This window comes from Sabethes cyaneus, chromosome 2, assembly GCF_943734655.1.
Source record: "Sabethes cyaneus chromosome 2, idSabCyanKW18_F2, whole genome shotgun sequence".
NCBI lineage: Eukaryota > Metazoa > Arthropoda > Insecta > Diptera > Culicidae > Sabethes > Sabethes cyaneus.
In genome coordinates, this window is record NC_071354.1 from 68,627,469 (window position 1) to 68,653,226 (window position 25,758).

The window sequence follows — 25,758 nt, forward strand, 5'->3', positions numbered from 1 at the left end:
CATTCTCTTGCTCTCCCAACTATGATTCGATATGCAGGGCAAGCGTGACGATCATTCTGATAGCTCCAAAGCAGCAGGATTATGACCAACGTCGTAAAATCGACACTAACACTCCCTCCAAAGCTACTGTGAAAGCCGTAAAACCGGTTGAAGAGGGGGAAGTTAAAAGTTCCGAAAGGCCAGAGGTTCTTTACAGGTCTTCATAATGTTTGGCACTCTGAACACGAATTTTCAATCTAAATGTTTATGCGCAAATTTTATGAGAAAGTCAGCCAAACTCGTAAGGGTTACGTATCTAAAGCTGACATGCGTAGGAACGAAGGAGGGAATTGGATCACAAACGAGCGCCAGGTTTACGACAGGTGGAAGCTATTCTTCGATAACACCTCAATAGCGAAATTGCCGAAGGAGACCGAAAGGAAGTTAACCTACGAATGCCCATGGAAGAGAGTCATGTCCCAGCATCTGATCGCTAAGAAATCACCGGAGGAATGGAGGGAAGCAGTTCTTTGTTCATCTACAAAAAGAGTGATTGGCTCGACTGCTGCACCTGTCGCGGCATAACGCTGGTGAATACCGCATACCATTTAATCTTCTAGTAGATCATGTAACGCCGCTTATTACCGATAGCACAAGGTATTATGAGACGGACTCCATGGGGACCCGCTACGGACTATAATACAGACTTTACCATCCAACAGATCTTGCAGAAATGTCGGGAGTAGGGGAACTGTGGGTAAGACGAACAGGGTGGGTAAGACGGACAGGTGGTTGATTCTACTAGTTAAGCATTAAAATTCGTAAATGTTTTGATGGGCATCCAACCATCTTGCTATCTCATGATGTCTGAACGTTTCCATCATCATTTAGAACTTTCCAATTTTGATAAAGTACAGAAAAAATAAAAATTGGAAATGATTCTGCGTCTGGATGTAACTTTTTTTCCATCGAAATTAAGCTTTCTCATGATGTCTGAACGTTTCCATCATCATTTAGAACTTTCCAATTTTGATAAAGTACAGAAAAAATAAAAATTGGAAATGATTCTGCGTCTGGATGTAACTTTTTTTCCATCGAAATTAAGCTTTTTGAGTGGTTTAATTCCAAAATGTTGCCCATAGCATGAAGTTTTTCGATTATTTACCTTTTCAAGCAACGTCTGCATTGAAATAATACGTAATTTCATTTGCGTATGAAAAATTGTGAACGCTTTAAAAAAATGTATAATGATGGGGTGAAATGAACAACTGCTAGTGTGGGTAAGATGGTCAGTGAACATATTGTAATAAAATTGTTGATTTTGCTTCTTAGTGATATCTCAAGCATATAAATGAAAATTTAACCGGCAAACGTGGACTTCAAACAAATTAGCAGCGGCCAGGCTTGAAACAGATTTTGGAATGCTTGGTCATATTGCCGCTGCCAAACAATTTTCTATTGGCTGCCTCTAGTGGGAGGGGGTGGGCTGCCCCCTTCATTTTTTCCACGCTACATCACCATATTTTACGTATTCAATTTATTAAGGGTCAAAAATAAGGCACGACAAGGATTTAGACCAGATGATAATTTATCTTTAACATGGAACCAGAGTTTAGGAGGATTGATACATGAAAATACGAAAGGAAGAGGCTCAGAGGAGACAAATACGCACCTCCCACGGACGGCAATCGTCGACGGCGGCGAACTAGAAATGGTAGATGAATTCGTCTTTTTCGGATCGTTGGTGACAATAACACTAATAAGAAGATCCAGCGGCGCATTCCAACGGGGAGCAGGGCCTACTTTTTCTTTCGCAAAATGCTACGATTAAGAGGTATACGACACCGTACAAAGCTGACAATGTACAAAACCCTTATTATCAGTCAGAGGCATATGACTCACGAGCTACAGGCACTAGTTGGAGATTGTAATATCATCTGACGAAAGTCGGTAGGCTACGGTCGTAAGGATGCCGAACGACACACAGTGGGACCATTCTGGAAAAAGGCGGTCGAAAGTCTTTTCTCGCTTTTCCTGACGTTTTCGAGCTTAGGTGTCTTAGAAGAAGTTTCATAAAAAAGTATTCTGCATCTAATGACATTTTCATATAATTAGATATTAAGGCAATAACAATTTTGAAAAAAATAATTTTTTATATGAACTAGATAGCATCGTCATGTGTTCGGCAAAGTTGTAGAACTTTGAATTTCATTAAACTTTGCCGAAGATACTAAGTATCCGCATCGTATGGTTTGCGAGATATAATTGACTTTCTGTCGTGACTCCCTTAAAATCAGTTTTTTTTTACTTTTTTACACAAAACCTCATCTAACAGGTTCGACATGTTCTACAAACTTTTTGATACTATCAAAATACGTAACTTTCTAGAAAGTGTAAATATCATATGTTGCTTTATTTGCTTTAAAAATGGATTTATAGCATAAATTTTACCGTTTTTACAAGTAATTTTTTCCGTAAATACTGGCAGCTAAAGTTAGCATCGCTTGAACCGCCATTGAATATAGTATAAGTGTGCCAAAAATCTCGGCCGGGTCTGGTCGGGCAAACTGAGTTTTGCTTTAATCATTTTGGTTATTTCAATTATGAATTTACATATGAGTTTATCGGAATTATTTGAAAATATAATTGCATCGAGCTTTCATTTCGCTTGGATATCCTATTGCATTCAGTGTACACAGCAAGTGCCAAAAGCATGACTGTCATCGCGTCTGTTTACATTAAACCCAGTAAAATACAAGTTTGAAATTGTTATTAGTGACGCTGAAATATTGAATTATCGTACAGAATGCTGCGAAATAGGTTCGACTATACGATTGGTATTATATGCCACAATCGGTTCATAGAATTTTAATTCACGGAGCAGAAATAATAGATGCAGCTGTTCTACCAGTCGGTCGTCTTTCGGAAGAACCGCAAGGGTGTCGTAACAAAGACATAAAACGTTTTAGGGAAAAACGTGCACGTAAATGTTTTTTTTATTTATTTATTATTAAATCAACGGTATCAAGGTATGTTAACAGTAATGAATCATGATTGTATGTAATTATTTAAGTAATCTGATTTCTGAACAGAATATCTGCAAACGAAGATGTTTTCAGAAGATTGTCAATGACGTCGGATCCATTGATTTCAACATAAAGAAGACCAACAGTAAAAAAATCAATGCGGTCGTTACCAGCAGCATACAAACTTTTACAAAAGTCCCAGAACGAAAATAATTCTGCAACAGATAGCGAAACAGACGTGGATGAGGTCCTGTGAAATTATTATGAACATATACGAATAATAAAACCCTGATAACTTACCAGCATCTATGTATGTAATTCCTAATTGAAATAACCAAAATGCCCGACCAGGCCCGGCCGACATTTTTGGCACACTTATACAATATTCTATGGCGGTTCAAGCGATGCTAACTTTAGCTGCCAGTAGGTGCCTATTTACGGAAAAAATTACTCGTAAAAACGGTAAAATTTATGCTTCAATTCAATCTTTAAAGCAAATAAAGCAACATATGATATTTGCACCTTCTAGAAAGTTACGTATTTTGATAGTATCAAATAGTTTGTAGAACATGTCGAACCTGTTAGATGAGGTTTTATGTGCAAAAAGTTTAAGTAACAGTCCACAAAGAAAATGATATGGTTTGGAAAAGATACAGGTTTCTCTCTATTTAACTAAATACGGTGGCATAATTGAGACAAACGTTCAGAGATGTTTATAATAGTTTTGCTGCTGCATAACCGAAAAAAGCATTATTCTTTACCTTTTCTTTGTTACGTATCATGTTGAATAAAACAGCAATTGGAAATTTGCGAATATACTCCAGCAAATCTGGTTTGATGGGCAGCGAAATTGCCAAGGAATGGATGAAGGAGGTGGCTAGGCGTTGGGATTAACATTCCGATACATTGTTGAATTGTCAACAAGATGGAGCGCTCAATAGAAATAGGAGAACGACTGAAGATGATGGACAAGTTATGGATCCACTAACTCTGGACGAGGTTATAAAAGCAGCGAGATTGCTGAAAAATGGCAAAGCAATTGGAAAGGATGACATCCCTGCTGAACTTTTGAAAGTCGGGAGCGAACTTTTAAAAGAACGGGTGCAATCCATCAGGTTATACTAAAAGGTATAGACTGAGAAGGAAATTCCTACGGACTGGTTAGAAGGTCTCATGTTCCCTATTTACAAAAAATCCTGTTTCTCAGAAAAGAATGATGCCGTTGCAGGAAACCTTTGTTGGCGAATGCCTGTGTGGTATTCGAGAGGAACGCTCCAAGACGGACCAAATGTTCACCTTGCGACAAATCCTCGATAAATTCCGGGAATTCAACTTGCAGACTCACCATTTGTTTATATACTTTAAGACGGCGTACGGTTCAGTTAAACTTAATGAGCTGTGGTGAATTATGCTCGAACATGGTTTTCCAACAAAACTGATAAGGCTGAAACGGTCTATTGTTAATGGTTCCAATCAAGCATTAGGATAACGGGTGAAACATCGGACGCGTTTGTACTTTGAAGTAAGATGACGGACTATCGAACTTGCTGTTCAACATTGCATTGGAAGGTGCTATTCGAAGGGCAGGCGTGTAGAGAATCGGTACCATTTTCACGAAATCTCATATGCTCCTAGCGTTTGCGACATCGGTATCATCGGTGTTAACCATAGAACTGTGTAAACAGCGAACACGCGTCTTAAATCAAGAATTACATGAATCATGAAATCTACCAAGTAAACCAAGATGCGGATATTGTGAAGCGACTAAACCACGGCAGGCTAAAATGGGCTGGCCACGTAGCAAGGATGTTGGATGAGAGACTAGAGAAAACAGACCGCGTACCCGTTGGATAAGCGCTGTTCACGTACCTGCTAGAGCAGCAGGTGTTAGGGGTTACTGGGGAGCGGCAGCCCAAGACCGAGAAATGTGGAGACGGCTCCTGAATTTGGCATGGATTCCATAAGTGGATTGTCGCCAAAAAAGTCAAGTAAGTAAAGGATGAAGGAGGTGTTATTGGACATAGTTGAAGATGACAGAGTTTTAAAAATTAATTCATGATCCGGTTATAACCAAATGATGGAGTAACCGCAAATCGCTCAGAAAAAAATTGAAAATCATTTCACTTCCGCCTGACTCAACTTCGGTTCTGTAAACAGCAGATATATATATATATATATATATATATATATATATATATATATATATATATATATATATATATATATATATTAATCGGCCATTTAAGGATCTCATACGAAACGTATGTAATAAAATTCAATGGCATCATAATCTTGACAAAGTGGAACAATTCTAGACATGCTTTGGTATCAAGGCTTAAAAGTTTTTATGATACCATGGTATTCATGCTATCGGAACGTCTTCATTGATGAACATCCATATAAATTTAATACACCAGCGCAATTTTGTCTTGATTTTTCAAGATACGCAACATGCAAAAAACAATCTTGCACGAATTTTTGCTTTTTCAATTACATTTGTAGATTCAATTCAGAACACCAAACATGCATACCGGAATTAAAGAGGAAAAAAGTTTAATAACACTTTCAGGTGAACGTAAAAGGGATTTTAGAATTGCTTGTTGCATAATCTAATTATCCTTTTCAAACAATATCATTTTCCTTTTGATCTGTTACTTAAACGTTTAGGATATTCACGATGTACCATGCGCCTCCATTAAGTCAAATGCCCATATAAATTTCAAGTTAAGTTTTCTCAAAAAAGTTCCATAGGCTACACCTATACGAGCAGTGCAGTGAAGTTCTGGATCGACAGGACTACACTATGGTGTATATGGTTAAGCTCTAAGCCTGTGACCGATAGTGATGTTTCGTTGTAAGCCCAAATTTGAAATGACGGTTTAATGACGGTATAGGTGTACCGGGTTGATCAATTGAGGATTAATACAGTTTTGCTACGAAACTGATTCAAATAATTTGAACAATGTTGAAAGGATCAACATTATGCCTTCGAATTGCGAATGAGGAGAACTCAGACGGTTCTTAGTTTCGGCATCGATACCGGAGCAGACACAAAAAACAAAATAATATCAAACTGTGTTATGGAAATCAAAACATATCAAAATTTGGTCTTGTTTTGACAGATATAGTTGGTAAAATAACAAAAAATAATTTCAAAATTTTGCTCTTTCAAGGGCAAAAGAATAACCACTCTTGTCATTTGAATAACAAAGCAATAACATGACTGCATTCAGAGTATGGAATAATATATTTTAATATTGTTAAGGTACTGAATACCAAATGCAGTACCATATAAGGCATTAAAAAATCATTTTAAAATATATCGAATGCCATTTTAAAGTCATAATAATATATGATAACACAATCAGGCATTAAACTCATCTTATTACCAATCTAAACATCTATTCAATAACAAAATGTGTTATCAATGTATTTCCATATCTCTTCCATAATAAAATATAGCATTATACCATATTCAGCCAGGATTCAATTACCCTGCTCGTGATTTCAACCACAAATGTGAGCAGGGAAATGGACGTTCTAAACGTTCAATCATGAAACCAGCGAAATGTGAAACTTTACCTTCGGAATGGAAATTGACCTAGTTTAGATCCAACTAGAATACGTTGGGACTGCGGATAATAACAAATGTAGTATATTTGGAAAAGTATATATTCGATGCTGCATAGAATATACTGTTCAAGAAGTTAAGCACTTTTTCATTGAAAGAGCTGGATCATACAGTACTTTACACTAAAAACTTTAGAGGACTGCTTTAAGGCCATTGCTATGCAAAATAATATTCCATAGAGTTAAAAAGACTTCCAATTCTTCAGATTTAATCCGGACAAAGATAAATTTGACGATTCAAACGAAAAAAAATTGCATTTGAGTGCGGCGACATTATTCTGCCAAATGTAATAACAGCAAGTCGTCATCACCCCGCAAACGGGGATAAAGAAAGAGCTTAAAAAACTTGACTTTCCACTAGATATCGTAAAAGTTTGCAAGACAACCGATCCCTCCGATGGATGCAAGGACAACACAGATCCCAGTGAGCTAACAACACGCTAACACTCTACGAACGAACGAACGAACGGCACACACAACCCGTGAATGCAGCGAACTGCACAGCTACAGAAAGTGACGGAAGTGACTGGAGTGTGTGACATGTGTACACGTAACTGAATGGTAAAAACAATCGTTATAGTAGGAATTTGTCATCATCCACGAGAGCGAGAACGGAGGATGCATGTGCTTCCGTCGAAATGCAACGGCAACAGTGGTTGACAGTGGCAGTGAAGAGACGGGGCAAGCGTGCAGTTTCCCCGGGGTTTTCCACGCTAACCAAGGACCGACCGGCTGTGGCTCCAGCAGTTTTACGCGTGTGCTCGCCTCGCTCGTTCCAGAAATGAGGTCAGGTCAGTGTTACAATTGCGTCGTTTCCGTTTCGATTACGACTGCACGGGTGCTGCCGGGAATAGGGAGAAAGCGGATAATAGATGCTGGTGAATGAAAATGGAATCGAATGGGATGATGACGGTGCAGCAGCAGCAGCAGCAGCGCAGCGGTGCAGTGGATTAGCTCGGTGCATATCTTGATTCACACTGCATGCTGGCATGCCATGGTGGCAGCAGTGTTTACGTAAAGTGATTCCGCTGCCGTTTCATTTTATGAGAGTTTATATTGCGCTGAGTGACAGACACAAACCGATATGATACACAATGTACCAATGTTGGAGATTAGCGGCGAGCCATGCATGGTTTCTTTTCATAAGACTAGCAGTAATGCGAAGATAAAGGGGTAATAAATTCGCATCCTTCACTTTATGGGCGTTTTATGTCAAGGAAAATGGAACTCGAAATGTAACCCTAAACGAGGCGAAACCGAATATTCTTCCTGGCTTCTCGGTAACTTGAATGATTACCTTACCTGTTGGTCTACAGAGAGGCTAGGCTTAATAGACTCACCCATCTAGCTGGATCAGATTGGGTCCATCCTCTTTGGTCGAGCCCTGGCCGCTGTGGTTCTTATTGTTCTGCTCACCGCCGGTGCCTCCGGTTCCGGTGCCGGTTGCCGCTAGGTGTTTACCGCTTCCATCCGCGGCGTTATTAATTGTCCGCCCAGGCGACCGTTCTCCTGCTATCACCGGTTCATCGTCGTCCGGCTTCGGGTGCATCAGAATGAACGGAAGCTCCGCTACTAAATCACTGCAAAACAACGCAACGTACGGAAAGTAGTGCGCACACGAGATGGATATAAATCATTAGCGATGGATTAAAAGTTGCACATCTGCGACGTGGACTTTAATTGATTATTATATAGATTTACATAGAAAGTTAAATTTATGCTGATACGATACTGATTTATTATATCCGGTTTTCTGTATCTTCTAGAAAAGTTGTTATTAATTTACAGCGGTACAGGCATTCCTTGTCATAACACTAAGTTATTCATTTTTGTTAAAATGCAGAAAGCTTTCCTTCAATTTTACAATAGTTAAGCAGTTGAAACAATAGTTGTTACCGATTAATTCGGAACTTACTGCAATGCGATTTTATTTTTCAACAGGACACCATACGACCCGCTTTTCTTGTGGTAGTAAAATCAAAATTTCCCACTTATCTATGTTTACCTACCTGAAAAACAATACACTAATCACATTTTATTTGTGGTACAGTTACTCTGTTATACTTAATTTTCATGACTTCTACCTAATTTTGATAAAAAACAAAGTTTTCTTATACCTCTCCATAGCATCTTACTATCATTCATCCGGGGGCCCGGAAAAATGATTTGATACCGTACGAGAGCCAGAAGCTGAATATGTTTGCAACATTTCAATTCGAAAAAATTAAGTTTCGTAACATGAACGCAATAAATAAAAATAATGTTTACCAACTATTTATTGGTTCAGGTGTCAAACGTTATATTGCGATTAGCGATAAACACAAAAGAAACTGAGATGCATGAGAGAGTAATGTTGCTGCGCTGAGTAAATTTATTGTCGCGAAAAATTGGGCTATGTCCCAAATGTACAATATGCGTTACAAAGTAACAACATCTATTGTATTCAACAGGGAAACATTGATAGTTTCAAGCATACTCTCACGCAAGGCGCATGAGGAAACACTAGCGCCAACTTCTGTTATTTATTATCAGAAACTAGAGGCGGTGCCCTATTATGATTCATTAATATTGTCGACTTGAAGTAGGTGAATAACATTGTTACGAGGGTTGCGTTATAAGGAGAAGTGCCTGTATTTGCTCTCAAACATTAGAACAACATTCCAAGTCATATTGTGTTCTGTTATCTTCTAATTAGCAGAGCACGAACATTGTTTCCACCTTAGGTATCCATCATTAATATCATTATCGTTAGCAGCAGCAAATCAATTACTTCAAATAGGAATAAAGTGATAATTACCCGCCCAGTGGTGTAATACAGAGCTTGACCTTCACTTTGTACTGCACGATGATGCCGAGATTTTCTCGCTGCGAGGGGTCGGCAATTCTGTTCCGTCATCGTTGTCGATTGTCGTCCAATTTCCGTCCCCGTGGGCCGACACGGTGGGTATACGTTGGTAAATCAAGGTGGGTACGGTTCGCCAATCACACAAGGAAATGGAGAGATAGAGATAGAAAAAAAAGATCAAATTAGTGTCCTTCCGAATGATGTGATTATCCTCAGGGTGACGGAATTCGAGGTTGATGCATAATGATGGGGATCTGAGGGCAATGAAAGATATAAAACAACTGTGTAAATGAATTCTTTTGATTTATGATAACTTCCGCCACCGAATTGTACACATGCATTATTCGTCCTTTCAGCAATCAATTGTTAGTAACTACACTAGAGCAAAACTATTAACTGCACTCGTGTGTTCGGGAGTATAGTGTATAAGTGGTGGCTTTAAACCAGAAATTGAACATGCTCACATTCAGCTGTCAAGTGCAGTAAATATTTTATATGAGTGCAATCAATCAAAACCCGATAAAATGCCTGGTCTTGTTGAGATTCGTTATGCATATGTGCAAAAAAACACCGGCTGTCTCTCAATCTACGCAATCAATGTCATCAAATATTTACGCAATATGGTTTTGACTCCAACATTTCCCTCGTCACTTCCCGCCCGCCTCTGCTTCACAGTAGCACAGAGCAAAACGAAAACATAAATCGAAAGCTACATCGAATATATTACAGAGCGAGCGAGAGCCACATACGCACATTATTCACAGCTCACATCAAAAATTTTACACACCGCTTAATTATTGAAAATGATGCCTCCTGAATTGACGTTTTCGCCGCAATTCGAGTTGATTGAATGTAAACGACAAAATTTAACTTTTTGATTTTAAAAGCCTCTTGGAGTCAAATGATTTTAAATGAAAAAAGAATAAAAGAATAAAGTGCAATAACAGAATCGATACATTCGACACAAAACAAAATCGCATGAAATCTTTCCGATGATGGTCGGTTATTGGACAAAGATGATGGTGATAGGATATATAAATATAAATATGTAGGTTGCGAGAGATGAATGTTTTTGCACTGCTTCCCATCGATACTAGTGGGGTGGGGGTGGCAGTCAGTTATTTGTTCCAATTGATTTATGCACGTGTTTGTGTACCTATATTTTCCATCAACCATGTTGCGAGACCTATAAAAAATCGGAGAGAGAAGAAAAACGAGAAAGACAATAGAGGATAACTGACAGCGTGTCGCAGGGAAAACATTTTGAATAAAACTTTTCGAGTGGTTTTATCAGACGCAGCATTTTTTGCTTCTTCTACGTGGTAGATAGATACGTGGAAAGTTGAAAAACTATTTCTACTGGCGCACTGGTGGTACTGATGATAGGCGGTAAAAAGGTAGATGAGAGGGCGCACGTAAACCAAAACATTGATGACACATGAGCATGAATCTGAATCGAACTTCTATGGCATGAGGTTATGCATAATAATGACATGATGACGGGATAATATTTGTTTGCGATCAATAGAGTTAATAGAGTATATGGGAAAAAGAAGGGTCATCGATTATGATCATTTGTTGCAATTGATAGATAGGGTTTTAGTTCTAATTGGCAGCTAACAGGAGGTTCCGATAAACTGTAGCATTTTGATCACATTCACTCAATGTTCTCTAAATAGACCTTATCTAACTACCACGACGACGTGTTCTTCGGAAAAATCAAGTCCTCGAATATTATGTATTATGAATGAATTCATTTAAATATTTTATTAGGGGACAGGAACTCATACCAAAATTTCCCTATAAATATCAAACGTAAACATGCATTTTATCTATTTATCCGAAGAAGATTATTAGTTTTCCACAGTGATAATTGAAATCATATTCAATTGAATTTTAGTAATTTCGCTCATCATAGAATTTTAATTATGTGTGAATCAAGAGCTCAAGTGCTCTATCCTGTAAAGCGGTTTCTTGGAAAGGTTCGAGATTCTAGGTCACCCGTCCACAACTCTGTCACTTTTTTCTTAAATAAATATATTCGAAATTAAAGCAAGCAGAAGGAGTGTCTAATTGTCATCCGTGTTTGGGGAGCAAGGTGGTCACACCAACAATGTTTGAGGAAATTTGAACTTGAAAATTTTTAAAAATAATGTTATAACAATTGGCACGCAATTGTTACTTCTTTTATGATATGCAAATATGCAAATTTGCAAATAATCGCAGTGTTCCACAAGGAAGCAACCTCGAACCACAATTATATTTGTTATTCTTTAACGACGTGTGCGCTTTACTTACACAAGGATACGGACTGTTCTGTGTTGATGATTTGAAAATGTTTGTACTAGTCAAATTTTTTGAAGATTGCCTTCTTCAGTACTGGTGTCGAAGAATGAACTTTCTATTAGCTTCTGCAAATATTCGGTCATCTCTTTTAGTCACAAAACAACAAAACAATTAGAAGGGATTTCGGGAACAAAGTATTGGAGAGAGTACACGTAATTCAAGATTTGGGAATGAAATCTTGATACAAGCCTCTAGATTTAGAAACACTGCTCTTACATTTTATCTTAAGAAAATCAAAATTTGAGCTATTGCTTATCCGGCGTTGCCAGATTTTGCTGAAGAAAAATCCGTAGTTTTACCACATGTATTTTTATCACCGAAGAAAGGGTAATAATTTCGAATCAAAATCAAGTGAAAATAAAACTTCAAATTAATTTTTAAATAAAATTTTAGTACAAATAGAACTTCAACCAAGTATAGAGTCTCATTTGAAGGTTTGTTGGTATTAAATGTTTGTTATTTTTGCTGAAAAGTATATTGTTTTCACAAAATTTTCTAATATAGTAGAGTTTCTTTTTACATGGATTTATCTTTTCAACCCAAAGTAAAGGAAAGCTTTGAGTCTAACCGTCTTTCTAAGACTTGACTCTGCTTTATCGACAGACTTTGCAGCCGGCTGTTAGAATATATCACAATTACGATCCTACTGACTCTATCTAGCAAGCACCGCCTAGATTCGAACATACTGGACGACTGGCTTGTTAGATCAGCACCGTACCTTGAAACTAACTGGGCAGCCGAACCATCTTTTCAACCCATTTTCGCCGTATTTTATCGTCTCTTTGTTGTCTTTTCTCCGTATGCGTCGTCTTTTGTCATGCCTTTGTCGCGGCTTTAGCTTTTTTAGCTTCATGGTCTTTTTAACATCTTTTATCGTATTTTCGTGGTCTGTTCGTCATTATTTAACTTCTGTTTTTGGCTTTCTTATTCACTTTTTTTGGCGATTTGGCAATTTTGTTGCCTTTTTTCGTTTCGTTTTTTCTATATTTTCATTATCTTTTGTCCTTTTTTTGCTATCTTTTCACCGCTTTTTTGATATTTTCGTTGTTCTTTTTGCTATCATGACAACAAAACTGATGTCTTTTTATCATTTTTCTACCGTTTTTCAGTAGTCTATTCGTCATCTTATCGTCGTTTACTTTTACATGTTTTGTGGTCTTTTTGACCATTTTTAAACGCCTTTTCATCAATTTTTCGTTATTTTTTATCGCTTTTTCGTTGTCTTGACGTCGACTCTCCGATGTCTTTTGTTGTATTTTAGTCATCTTTTTATCGCCTTATTCTTGAGTTTTCTGAAGGCTTAAATGTTGAAAAGTTTTAACAACCTTTTTCGTTTGACATTAGAAAAGGAGTTTGAAGCTCTATCGCACATACGCACTACATCATATTAGTGATGGTTAAAAAAAAGCATGACAGCATACAGGAACATCTTTTTAAATCACTACTCATTAGCGTAAACTCCTTTTACTATTCTGTTCGTTTCTTTTTCCAAGAATTTTATTAAATACTTCCATAACGATGGTTAAAGAATAAAATTATGCCTTTTGGGACATTATTCATGGCAGGTAACGTACTCATAATTTTTGCATTTTTGCAAAAAAATTTTCAACCTTTTCCGTCAAGTTTATGAAAATCCCTTGATCCGTAGGTCCATAAAAAATTCATGAATACGGATAAAGCCGTAGATCTAGCGTGTACTACTCTATTGTGTAGTCTGTTCTAGAATATGCTACCGTAGTATTGCCCTGCTAGCACCAATTCGTATATCAATGTACGAAAACTATCGTAAATATCTCCTAGCACACTCGAAATCGTAACTAAAGCTGAATAAAGTGGGATCAAGTTGATTTTTTGTCGTATAGAATGATAATGACTGACATACATACGATTTTCAGCACAAAATCGTAGATTAGTACGGAGCGACTCGCGCATAATCGGATACTATTGTATATAAATACTTATACAGTCGTAACGCTCAAAATTATTCGTAATCACGTATATCGCCTCCAAAATAGTACGGATATCCCGAGCAGGGTTTTAGAGCAAATTGAAAACAAAATTTGATATCTTGATGTAACGGATTTTGAATACTCGGTGTGATTTCATTTTGGTCGACTTAGCGGTTAAAATATCAAAATTGATTGCAAAAATTCCACGTCGTGAAATTAAATTGAATACTGCTTTTGCTATCAAAAATATCAAACGGAATATTAATCTTGCTGTTACACAATGTTAATAGGAAAGCAGAATTAGTTATCATTTTACTATCATATCATCATCATTTTGCTATCATCATATAATTTGAACCAACTATTTTCCTAAAAAAAATTTAAGGGAGAATAGATTAATTTAAATATTGAAGGTTTATTTACATCAAATATAGAATCTACCAACACATATTCCTTCAATAAAAATGAAAGCAAAATGATAGCAAAGTCTGATACATCATAAGTGCCATTTTGAGTTGGTAACAAAACATGTTTTCTATTTGATATCAACAGCAGAATATGTAATAATTTTGATATACTTTTGTTGTCAATCCTTGCTCGGGATGCCAATTTTGCGCATGAAATACGATTTATTTAGCATGTATATCTGTACGTGATGCTGATTTTTACCTTTTTTATACATATGAAAATGCTAGCTGGGTGAGTCTTACCCGGGAACTTCCAGGTTAGAAGAAATACAAGCCAAATTCTTACGGCATGCTTCGAAAATCCTTCTGTAAAATTCTTTAGTGCCTTTTGCAACCAGCTAAAATTGAAGGATTTGTTATCAAGCTAGTGTAACTTTCCAAATGTCCCCAGTCTAAAGAATATTACAATAGCATAAGAGCAAGTGACCGAAGACAATAGGGGTTACGGAATTTCAAAAATGAATCCAAATTGTCAATTGAAAAATAATATCGTTGGAAAGCAACACCTTGGGTACAGACTTGACCTTGCTTTATCGACAGACTTCATAGCCGGCTGTTAGAGTACAGTACAGTTACTGGGCTAGTGCAAAAATCCTACTGACTCTATCTAGCATCACCGCCTAGCCGAGATTCGAACATACGACGATCGGCTTGTTAGACCATCGATATCGTTGTAGTGTACATCAAAAAGTTACTGCTATTCGAGCCAGTAATGCTGGGAGATCGAAAAGTTAGTGCGCTATACAGAATGACACTGAGAGCACGAATGAATGTAATCGTTTTGTTGTTTTCGGTGGAAGTCGTTTAAAAACTGTCGACAAGTATCTCGCTAGAAAACCCATCTTTTGAATCGGTCTACCATGCATTGACGATCCATACAGACAGAATCTGATCTGTTTGAAAACGACAATATTTAGGATAGCATGTAATGGCCTACAGCCAGCTGGTAGAATAGGAGAGTCGGCTTGTTTATTTATGTAGAAACTGCGGGAAAAGCAGCGATTCAAGATTGCTTCCCAGTAGTACGCCGGAGATATTTCAGAATAAGTATGAATACTCCGATCCAAGCCTCACGCTCAACCTACGATGTAGGCACTTGCAATAATCCGAAGTTATTTAAGGGAAAACTTTTAGTTACTTAAGTATTGCAAGATGATACTTAAATAACTAGAAGTTATTTAAGCAATACCCGATCAAAAGCAGTTTTCAGGTCCATGGACACGGCATTAATTTGTACTTCTCAAGTAACACGCTTCTACTAAATTTGAAATTGTTGAAAGTTGAAATAACTTATTGATGACTTGTATTGGTCACATATCCGTCATTGTAGCAACTTTATAACAACCGTACTGCTAGGATTCTTGGTTTATGTTACGTAGGTAGAATGAAATGAAATCAACCAGATTCGTAGAGTCCGAATATTTTAGAAAAAATCCACCCTGGTTTAGTGAAAACAGTCAACTAACAAAGAAATTTTCGCGATTATCTCGAAGACTTTTGAACTGGAGCATAACGAAGTAATACCTCGACAGTTTTCCACGTTTCGCTCGTTACTTTTCTTATGTAGGACGAACATAAATTATTCTTTCCATTGGATAGGAAATATACAGTGATGGATTGAAGCAGTAAACAGGACTGAAAGAGGTCTATTGAAAAATCTTAATCCTTAACAAATATTTAAGTTTTCCAATGGCAGCTTCGAAAAACGTGGAAATAGAGTTGTTAGGAATGTTTGTAACAGCAAAGGTGACCTCCTTCGAGGATGTAGAAAATCGATGAAAAGCCCCATTGTGTTGCAAAGATGTTACATTTATCGCGTCTACCGTTAGCTTTATAAACACTCAAAAACTACAGCTCCACAGGCAAACTATGTTCTTTTTAATGAGTTGACAAATAACCACAACTTCTTCGGATTCCTGCAAATATTTCCTTGTATTCGTAGATTACTTAAATAGAAGATGGTTGTAGCTTCGGAAATGGCCATGGTTAAAGTGTTGCAGGGGAGCAATCAACGATGAAAAACCTAAGCTTATTAGAGACGACAATCAACACATCTCGGCGGCAAGATTTACTTATTCTTCCTATTACCTATTACCTATATTCTACCTATTACGATCGCATATGACACATGCCAGCGTTACGGGACAACAAGAACAACAATTTTTGCGCTACGGATCAAATCCTATTTCACCAAACATAACTAGAAAAGTAGTTCATCATTAGTCAGTTATTTTCCAGTCACAAGCCAAAAATTTAGGGAAATGGGAACGGTTTCTCACAGTAAAAAGGGTGGCTCATGGTGTTCCGTTACGCTGGAATGTGTCATATGAAGATCAAAAATGCATTTTCGGCCTCTCCGGCTCTTCTTGTGGAAGAACTGTGGGTATCTTCTCATGTCAAACTTGCGCTAAAACGAATATATCAAAGTCGGAATCAGCCACAGCAGTGAAAACATCGTCGATTTTAGAGCGGGATCCACGCACATTCTGGTAGAAGATCAGCTCGAAAAAAATCTGTTGTGGGTTAGGCACGATGGCGAGCCTGAATGGTCTTGCAAGCAGGTCGTCGTATAGGAACATGATCGGTTATGACACTATTTGCAGTGCGTATAATATGCTCGATTGCCACATATTATGGGAAGTGAACAAATTGCCACACGACCTGAGCAATTTCTGAGGCTGGCGGAAGTCTAAATCGTATATGAAGATGGAATATACACTTCCGAGCAACTGTTGGGAGTAAACTTTCTTGTCATATGTCAGGTTTCCGTTAAGACAGTTATATCGAAGTCCTAAGCAATGCCTTAGCAGTTAGCAATGAAAATTACGTCGATTTTAATTTGGAGTCCACGCACATTCTGGTACTAAATGAGCAGTGGCTTGAAAGAATCTTGTATTTGATTAGGCGTGATAACGAATCCAAATCCGATCAGGTCGTCGTATATGATCGTTAATAACACTATTTGCAGTACGAATAATATGCTCGAATGCGGTACCTACATATGTTATCGAGAGTGAACAGATTACCAAACGACCTAAACAATTGCACAGGCTGGGACATTGAAATCCGTTCTGTGCAGAAATCCAACCTGTAGTGATCAACAGCACCTTTGAACACGACTGAGATCAATAAATTAAGTAGCCGTGGTCGGGAAATGGTCTAAGGTAGACCGGAATTTATTGTAATCGCCGAAAAGCTACGCTGAATCATTCAACGCTAGTTGCGAATACACTACACAACATGTTCGTTGAAAATCTTAACGTCATCCTTACAATTGGACGGTAAATAAAGAGATATTGACCACGTTGACCCATAGAGTCTCCAGTATTTCAGAAACCGGAGAAGGATTCGTGAAACATATATATACTTATTAGACACCTCCCTCGCAAAATTTTTGCTGTGTACAATCTTTTCTGAAGTCGGAAACTGTGCTTCCGAACATCTGCAGCGAGTGAATCTTCTCACCACCTTTCACTTAAGATGATTAAATCGAAGTATAAAACTGCTATAGCAGTAAAAAATCATTGATTTTTTTGGAATCCACATCCGTTCTGGTAGTACATCAGCAGAGGTTTGAAAGAGTTTTGCTGCGGGTCAAACACAAAACTGACAGCGGCTATCAATGATTTTTTGTGGAATTTTAAACCACAAATGAATGAAAAAATTATGATAACTGAATATGTGTATGTTATTTTTTCTTAAACATGTTAATTTTGCGATGTCTGGACGAATTCCAAGTGATTTTTTTTTTGTACAAATTACCTTTAGCATTTAGACTATTGTTTTTCGGCCTGTTTTTTTTATTATTTTTTGTCATTTTTTCGTTACACTGATTAGTGAAAAAATCCGCATACTGGTAGGGATTAGGAATCATATGGAATGACAACAGCATTCTGTTGGCTTTGCGTTATGAAGAGACTGAGACTTCTAACAACATTTTCGCCAGGTAATTTGAGTAGAATCGAAAAGCCAGAATTTCTCTAATTTTTTTTATGATTATTTTTTTAGAGGCTAAACGAGTCAAAATTCGTGTTAATAGTGTTAAGATGTACAGATATCTATTTGTCTAACAATATTTCGAACTATTTGTTTAGGAAATATATAAGACTGCGTCGTTGTTGTTGGGCGTCTGACATCTGCTGACAACTTTCGTAGGAGGAAATTATTTTTCTATCAATATAAATTGTCACAAAGGTCTGGAAATGGTATAATAATTGCATGAAAAGCTACGAAAGGGTCAGCAATTTTTAAAGCGAAACTGTTATTAGGCTCAGATCAAGTTGAGCCTACTGTGCAGCTATCGATTTCAATAACAATCGAATTTTCACTAAAGTTCCTATCTTGGCTGAAAATCTGCGTTAAAATACGATAATGTTACATAAAACATAAACAAATATGAACACGCAAATCGGTTACCACCACCTTTAGAGAATCGCAATATCAGAAATTATATGTTACCCAACATATATAGATTATTGTATTAAGTTATCTACTGTCTATTTTTGATCCATTTATTTCATTTTATAACAATAATTGAAATTATATGTCAATAAAAATTGCATAAGAGTTAGAAGCCGTATGCAGCTTTCTGCTACTCCACATTTATTGATCTTTTATCAGTATGGACTCAATTTGGGCAAATTTCAAACGCAAAGAAAAACGAAGAATGAGTTAATGAATATCAGGGATAATAGATTCTGAACATATTGTCAGGTTATGGTGATATTTTTAGAATGAACTGTCGTGTTTACAGTTGATCTATTGAAAATTTAGACTACCTATATACAAACTACAATTTGAACAACTAAACAGCTAAACAACATGCCATGCACTAAATTAATCATCTATTGAAACAATTATTTTTGGAATAAAAATAAACTTAACTAATGGCCCTGAAATGCCATTACTAAACTATTATCAGAGTAAATCGCTAGCAGTAATAAAAATAAAAGAGAAAATTAAAATTACATCCGCACTACTGGCCGCCATAGTTTTAAATTAGAACATGACAGAAGTATGAAAAACACTGGGAATCTCCACCATGGCATAGATTGAGTACGAAAATATAGAACTTATATAGAAATTAATTGCCGTGAATTCCAGTCACACAAAAGACTGCATTTTCCAGTGAAATTAAAGAAAACCTACAATTCCGCTGAGCTCGAGACCCAAATTCGGATCCTAATTAGAAATAGGTACCACCATTCCGGTACTAATTGAACGCTCGAGGGTTGACAGTAGAAATGGACGGAAATTTTCGCGAGAAAAAGAATAAAAACACACCGAGAGCACAAAACGGTACACATCCAAATGTAATAATGCAGAAAAACATCGAGCAGCACCGGGCAAGCCGGGACGAAAAAACACAAGAACAGAAGCAAATAACGGAAGCAGGCGAAAGGAAGAAAAAAACTTACAACGTGCTTGAGGCCAGATTAGTGTCCTCATGCTTCAGCTGCCCGTCCAGGGCCAATCCCCACTTGTCTTTGTTGTTGGCCAACAGTGGAGTCAGCGTAAACACTTTGGAAAGTGTGAAACCGGGCGCCACTTGACATCCATCCCTGTATCGCGGTGGAGGTTTGGTTAGGGTTTGGTTTTGGGTGGCGAACAGGTAAATTCACACGTACAGTAGAGTACAGTACGGTACAGCGGTAACCGTTGTTACAGTGCGGCAGCAAGGGTGATGGTGGGTGATGGCACGCGATACGCGAGTGGGAAAAGGGAGAGAAACAAAAAAAAAAGAACGAAAAATGATTCAATTTAGCGTTAATCAAATTTCACGTCACTTGTTCCACCGAGCTGTTTATGTGAGGTTGAGGGTGTTTGTATGTGAGGTCCTCGAGGACTACTGACACTGATTCAGGTGAAATTGCAATTTGTATTTATTAGGGAACCTCCATGATATGTGGCCTGTCAAGAGTTGATTGCAATAGATAGTTTAGTAAGTTCATGGGTTGGTAAATTGATTGTTTTAAAATTTGCAATTTCCGTATTTACATTGTAGTTGCGTGCTGTTTTTACTTACCTTAATAGGCCCTCAATTGTATGTTACTACGGAACTAGACAGAGATATTGAACTACGCAAAGGTTTACCTGAATAAAAACCTTCAATTAATGACTCTTGAATTTGTTTCATTGCCAGTTTAATAGCCGGTATAAATAATAGGACTCGTGTCATGTCAAGGAAGATTAGTGCTCAAATTATCAAGATTTTAGTTTTTATAACTATAATTATAAGGACGGTTCTTTAAAATTTTTGGTAAATTTATCGACCGAATGAAATGATTAATAAAGTAGATTAACGTCCAAAAAAATCTTTATGCATAGTAAAAATGTGCTTTAACCTTTTTTCCAGAATTTTCAAGAATACCTTACCTATACTAAATGTAACATGAGAAACGACAATTAATTCTCAAAACCCACTCTGGTAGACGTCTGTGCCTGCCAGAAGCAGACAGAAAACGTATTCTGAATTTTATTTTCTATAAATTCTTGATGGCGGTCACGCAAATTTCAACTATAAATCATCCACTTCGGAATCCTGAATAAGTTGCTCCTTGCTTTCAGCAGCCGAGTCATTCAACATTGAGCGCACCATACGAGCTGTTCAACCGAACACTCTTCGCCGTCAAGCATAGTTGCATTAACAAAGAAAAACGAATTTGGTTATTCGTTCGAAATAGCATGTGCACGCTATATTCTATAACTCACGCATTCACTTCTTGCTCCACTTGGATGAACTCTATTGAATGTTTTATGGCAATGTTTCTTCCATACCGGTACGGTGTGAACTCCGCAAGAAGCGGAACACGGAAGGCGACCGCCCGCCACCGTTTGCCCACCCGATAAAGGCAAATGCCACTCGGACGGATATGAAAGATTACCTGCAGGCGGATGACCGACAGTGTGACCCATCTGCTACACCTGGTACGTAGATCAAAAATTGAGGATGCACTAGCATTACAGCATCACACGTTGCTTGGCAGTGAAACTTTTTTCATTTCGTTGCAATGTGTGTTTCCGCTTTTTTGTATCTGAAAGATGTAATATAATTTTGTTTTACGGGAAAAATTTGTGACTAAAACTTTCGTAGACCGGTGCTTTTTACTTGAAGCAAAGCAAAGCCTTGATGCTACATTCGAAATTTAACCTGCTGTTTTTATTCGACAGAATTCGAAGCCAACTTTTAGAGTACAGGATAATTGTTTCGTAGTTACGCTAGTGTCACGATCCTGTTGAGTCTTACTCCAAATATGGTACTCAAAAGAATCAATCTGTGAGAACTGAGAAGACAAAAGCGTATCGTGTGACTTTTTTTTCCTGTATGGACATCGACCAGCGATGAGTTCCAGCTCAGAAAAACCGCTACTGAAACCGGTCAAAGTGTAACGCTCCATACGAGAGGTGCATGGGACAGACTCGTCCGTTCGGTGAAAGTGACGATTTAAACACCCCTGAGTAATCTTTTTAATTTTGAAGGCGAACCGCTGATGATTATTCTTTTGGAAGCCAAGGAAATGTACAACTCTCACCCAATTAAGTTTATCTCGTTGGATTCTGTGGTTCAAAAGGTGTTAAGGCATTTACACCGAACCACTCTTTGCTAAGTAATTTTTCTGGAGAAAAATTTAAACCCAGATGGACAGATGGAGTTTCCCTCAAGATTACAAAAAAGTTGGAAGTTCGTAATGCACATTATCGATGATTCCTGGCGCAGATGACTCAATTTAAAGACGTGGGGTTGCGAGAAATAGAGGTTGGCGACTTGGTGCGAATGATTAACGGAAAAACAAGGCCCCAGTGACAGCGGGGAAGGATTAAGCTAGCAGGAGAAGACGACAGTATGCGCATGTCTTGGATTGATCCTCGCCGGTGATCTCTGGATGATTTGGACGTCAGGATGGATAGTACACAAATTCTGTGCACAAAGCACAAAGTTTCGAACCCTCACCAACGTTTATCCATCCAAGCATATCCAAACACAGTTAATATCAGTCATCCTTGGAAAACGATCTCCATCATGTCAGTCGTTTCAGTTGATCAGTGTCACTGCTCCAATGGTCGTCGGCGCAGATTCTATGACGACTGTGAGGATCCGGCAGCAGTCAGTTTCAAGAGGTGTATTGCTAATCACCTCTGCCGTAAGGCAGTGGCGCTTCGAGTCGTTACGCGTCGTCCTGGACAGCTTGAGGGTTTCAAAGCTGCATGATATTAAGTCTCGGAGCTCGATTCTACCACGTCTCACCTTTTTCTTCTACTTAAACAGGTTAGATTCAGATCAACTCAATATACTTCGCTATTCTTGGGCTACTCGTTGTCAGCTTCTCGAGCGTCTCGGCACCAGCAAGTCAGGTTCAACCTACTCGTACTAACACACCAAAATTCCTATTCTAGAGTAAAAGCGATTTATTCACCGAGTTATAGGTATCCCGAAGATTCCATTTGTTGGATTCTCATACAAGAATCCTGGATCTATAAGAAAGGTATTCCGTTCGAATCTTCTGCAGAATTCATCCACATGATTCCTATGCGAGTAATCATAGAGACTCTTTTAGAGAATCTTTTTGTTCGTCCGGATGGTCAAGCCATCTAGCACGCCATCTAATCCCTCTATTTCTGGTTCTGATGAAGTCTTTGAAGAGAACAGATTTCGCCGCACCATCATTCGGTATCCTTGCCATGGGATCGATTCATTGTGCCTGCAACTTTTGATGCATACGTCCGCGTCAGTCAAGCACATATATGACTTCCGTAAGCGATCTCAAATCCGTAAAGGTCTAATCACTGTATTGTACATCGTCAGCTTCGGGCAATGCCGTATGCAACTTGATCGAAAGTAGGACCGAGCCCTAGCTTGAATTGCCATTGAATCTCCTTACACATGCTGTTGTTGGCGGCTACCACAGTTCTCAAATATATTAACTCATAAACTTCTTCCAGACCGATGAAGTCAATATTCACTGTCCGTGGGAGACGAACGTTGCTTTGTCTAGGATTGCCACAAATAATATCATTTGCTGTTTGAAGCATTACTAGCCCAATCCTAATCCTCGTAGTAGTTCAAAAGATTCTAGTAATAGCGTTAAATTCGTTTGCGAAGTCTAGAAGTTGGCTGCCATTGCATTGTTGAAAATCGTGCCTCTCGTTTCGATGACCTGGATCACACCCTTCGTATTCATAAGTCAATTTCTCCAAAAATGTAATTAGAGTTTGTTTCTAAACTTTAACACATAATATCCGGAGATATAAGCCAAAAAACCACAGTAGGAATTGACAAGAGCGGAGACAGTTTCAAATAAAGGGGCTGGTTCTGTTGATCGAGGGGGTCCGATCGGCAATTGGAAATTTTATTTGTTGATCTGAAATGAACAATCTTCCTAAGTTTGATTCAAGTCCGAGAAGGTCGCTTGCATGTGTTAACTTTTTCTAAGTCACTTCGCGTGGAATGACTCATATGAGCAAGAAAAGCGCTCCTACATTTCTCAGGTGGGAAAATATTTTTGCTAAAAAAAACTTCCACTAGTTGTTAAATGGTGCCTAAAAAAGTAACATTTTAGTGTTGAACATAAAATACCACGCACTGGTTAAAATCTCCCCTTTAAGGTCTACACAAACTTCAATGAAATGGTATTAGCTTTTTTGTTTTCAATAGTTTTTCACCAAATTTGAGAAATTTGTTCGAGACCTGAAACTGACCATATGCCTTCTGAGATATGAAATGATCGCTAGCCGCTTTTCCATTAACTTTTGATGTGTTTCGATGTAGCCTAAATTTCTGATGTTAAAAAGACTCTTACTGGAACCGGTTCTGGATACTTAATGCTCCCTCGGATCCGGATGATACGACAACTCTATCTATCAAACTCTATTGAGTATTGGTCAATAATTTTGCAGAAGTGAAGCTAAAGATACCCGAACATTAAATAAGGTTAACACGTAGGAGAACTACTCAGCAAAACTCAAGTTCCCAACAAAATTCTTTTTTTCTTGCTTATTTTGATCAAACGTTTTGTAAAGTTTTGAGTTGCGCTGCTTTGAAAATAACTCATTCCTTAACATTAGATTACTAAAGTAAAAGAATAACCTCCTGCCAATGAAAAACATTCTTTCCAATTCTTTCCAGAATAACAACCATATGCGCAAAGTTTCATATTGAACTCGGTGTGAGCGCGTCATGCCTCCCAAACAACAAATGACTGGCGTCTCCATCAATGCAGAATAAATGGAGACGGCCGGTGTGTCACTTGTTGATAAATTGGACGACTTCGTTTCACATTTTACTACATTCTCTACACGTTTGTTAAGAAACATACCATAACCGTGACCGATTGAAAGTGCCATTGGTTTGTGCTTTTCTGGTAGGTAGCTTTCCGGTGACAAAGTATTACTATGTTGATGTTGGTATGGTATAGCAGACTGGCAGGAGAAGATAACCCTTTCCGTTCTACATACTTGTGTCGTGTAAAAGTTGGTGCATATTGTTGGTTAAGCGGAAAAGTGGCGTGGTTACACCCCAAAGAGCAAGTAATGTGCGGGTAGTGACAAAAGCCAACGTAAGCTTCACACTGCACTGTGAACGAAGCCGGCAGCCTACGGTTAGTCTTATATACACTGTTAGAATTGCCACTGTCGGACGGCGAACACAGCAAAAGGATGACTGGGTGTGACAGATTTCTTTTTGCATTGGTACTACGCATTTCTTTTCTTAACGAAGTTATTACAGTGCCGTTGTTACTTGATTGCTTCAGCGATTTTCTTCGTTGAAGGAGCTTGAAAAGTGTGCTGAAGCTGGTAAGTGTGAACGTAGCCATTAGCGAAAGGAATGGTGTCGGAGCCGCGCAATACGGCAAAAGGATAGCTTGAAGTGCACCGGCTCTGAGTATTTCATTGTCCCAGGGAGGGATGAGAATGGAAATTGTTAGTACTGGAGAAATTTGAAGTGCCACATGTCTTACATCGTACTGGACGCTAGATTGGTATCTTCATGCTTCAGCTGTCCATCGAGCGCGAGTCCTCGTTTGTGCTTATTATGCCTCAGCAGCGGTTTCACTGTGAACACTTTCGACAGTGTGAAGCCCGGACCGACGGAATACTCTCTAAAGAAAAAAGCATTTTTTATTACGATTACTTATATGACATAGATTAAACGAAATTATATTAATCGGTCAATGTATTCTACGGGAATGCAATGCGAGTTATCATCTATCGTATGCAAAATACTTTCTTCAAGTCTTAAAACGGTTTTCAGTTTTTTTAGCAGTGTACCAGTTGTCCAGGTTTATTTAAACTTTTTTTCATTCAATATGAAATCCTTAAAAATTTAATACAGCTTCAAACACGTTACTTTTAAACCACGAGCTGAATCGAAAGTAGAAACGGAGGAATCATTAAATAAACAGCAGCAATCGATGATCACGCAATGCAGGAAATTGCATTCTCGTTATGGTTTCGTGTTAATACCGTTTGCCTTCTTTACGTCACCGTCGCTTCCCTTACTTCCCAAAAGCCCTGCTGTT

The 25,758-nt window shown here is 38.1% G+C and overlaps 1 protein-coding gene across 7 annotated transcripts in view; it reads right to left on the reverse strand.

Annotated features, from left to right (window-relative positions):
• The window catches only part of LOC128733667 (beta-arrestin-1), a 175,079-nt gene that overhangs the window by 12,050 nt on the left and 137,271 nt on the right, over positions 1-25,758 (reverse strand). For 6 of the 7 annotated variants that reach the window (XM_053827406.1, XM_053827409.1, XM_053827407.1 and 3 more), the window contains exons 7-9: positions 19,660-19,803; positions 9,433-9,519; positions 7,976-8,215 (exon numbers count right to left, since the gene is read on the reverse strand). In XM_053827406.1, coding sequence (XP_053683381.1) covers positions 7,976-8,215; positions 9,433-9,519; positions 19,660-19,803 — 471 coding nt within the window. Of the gene's footprint in view, positions 1-7,975; positions 8,216-9,432; positions 9,520-19,659; positions 19,804-25,197; positions 25,339-25,758 lie in introns of all 7 variants that reach the window. The other variant, XM_053827413.1, reaches the window with a different exon arrangement.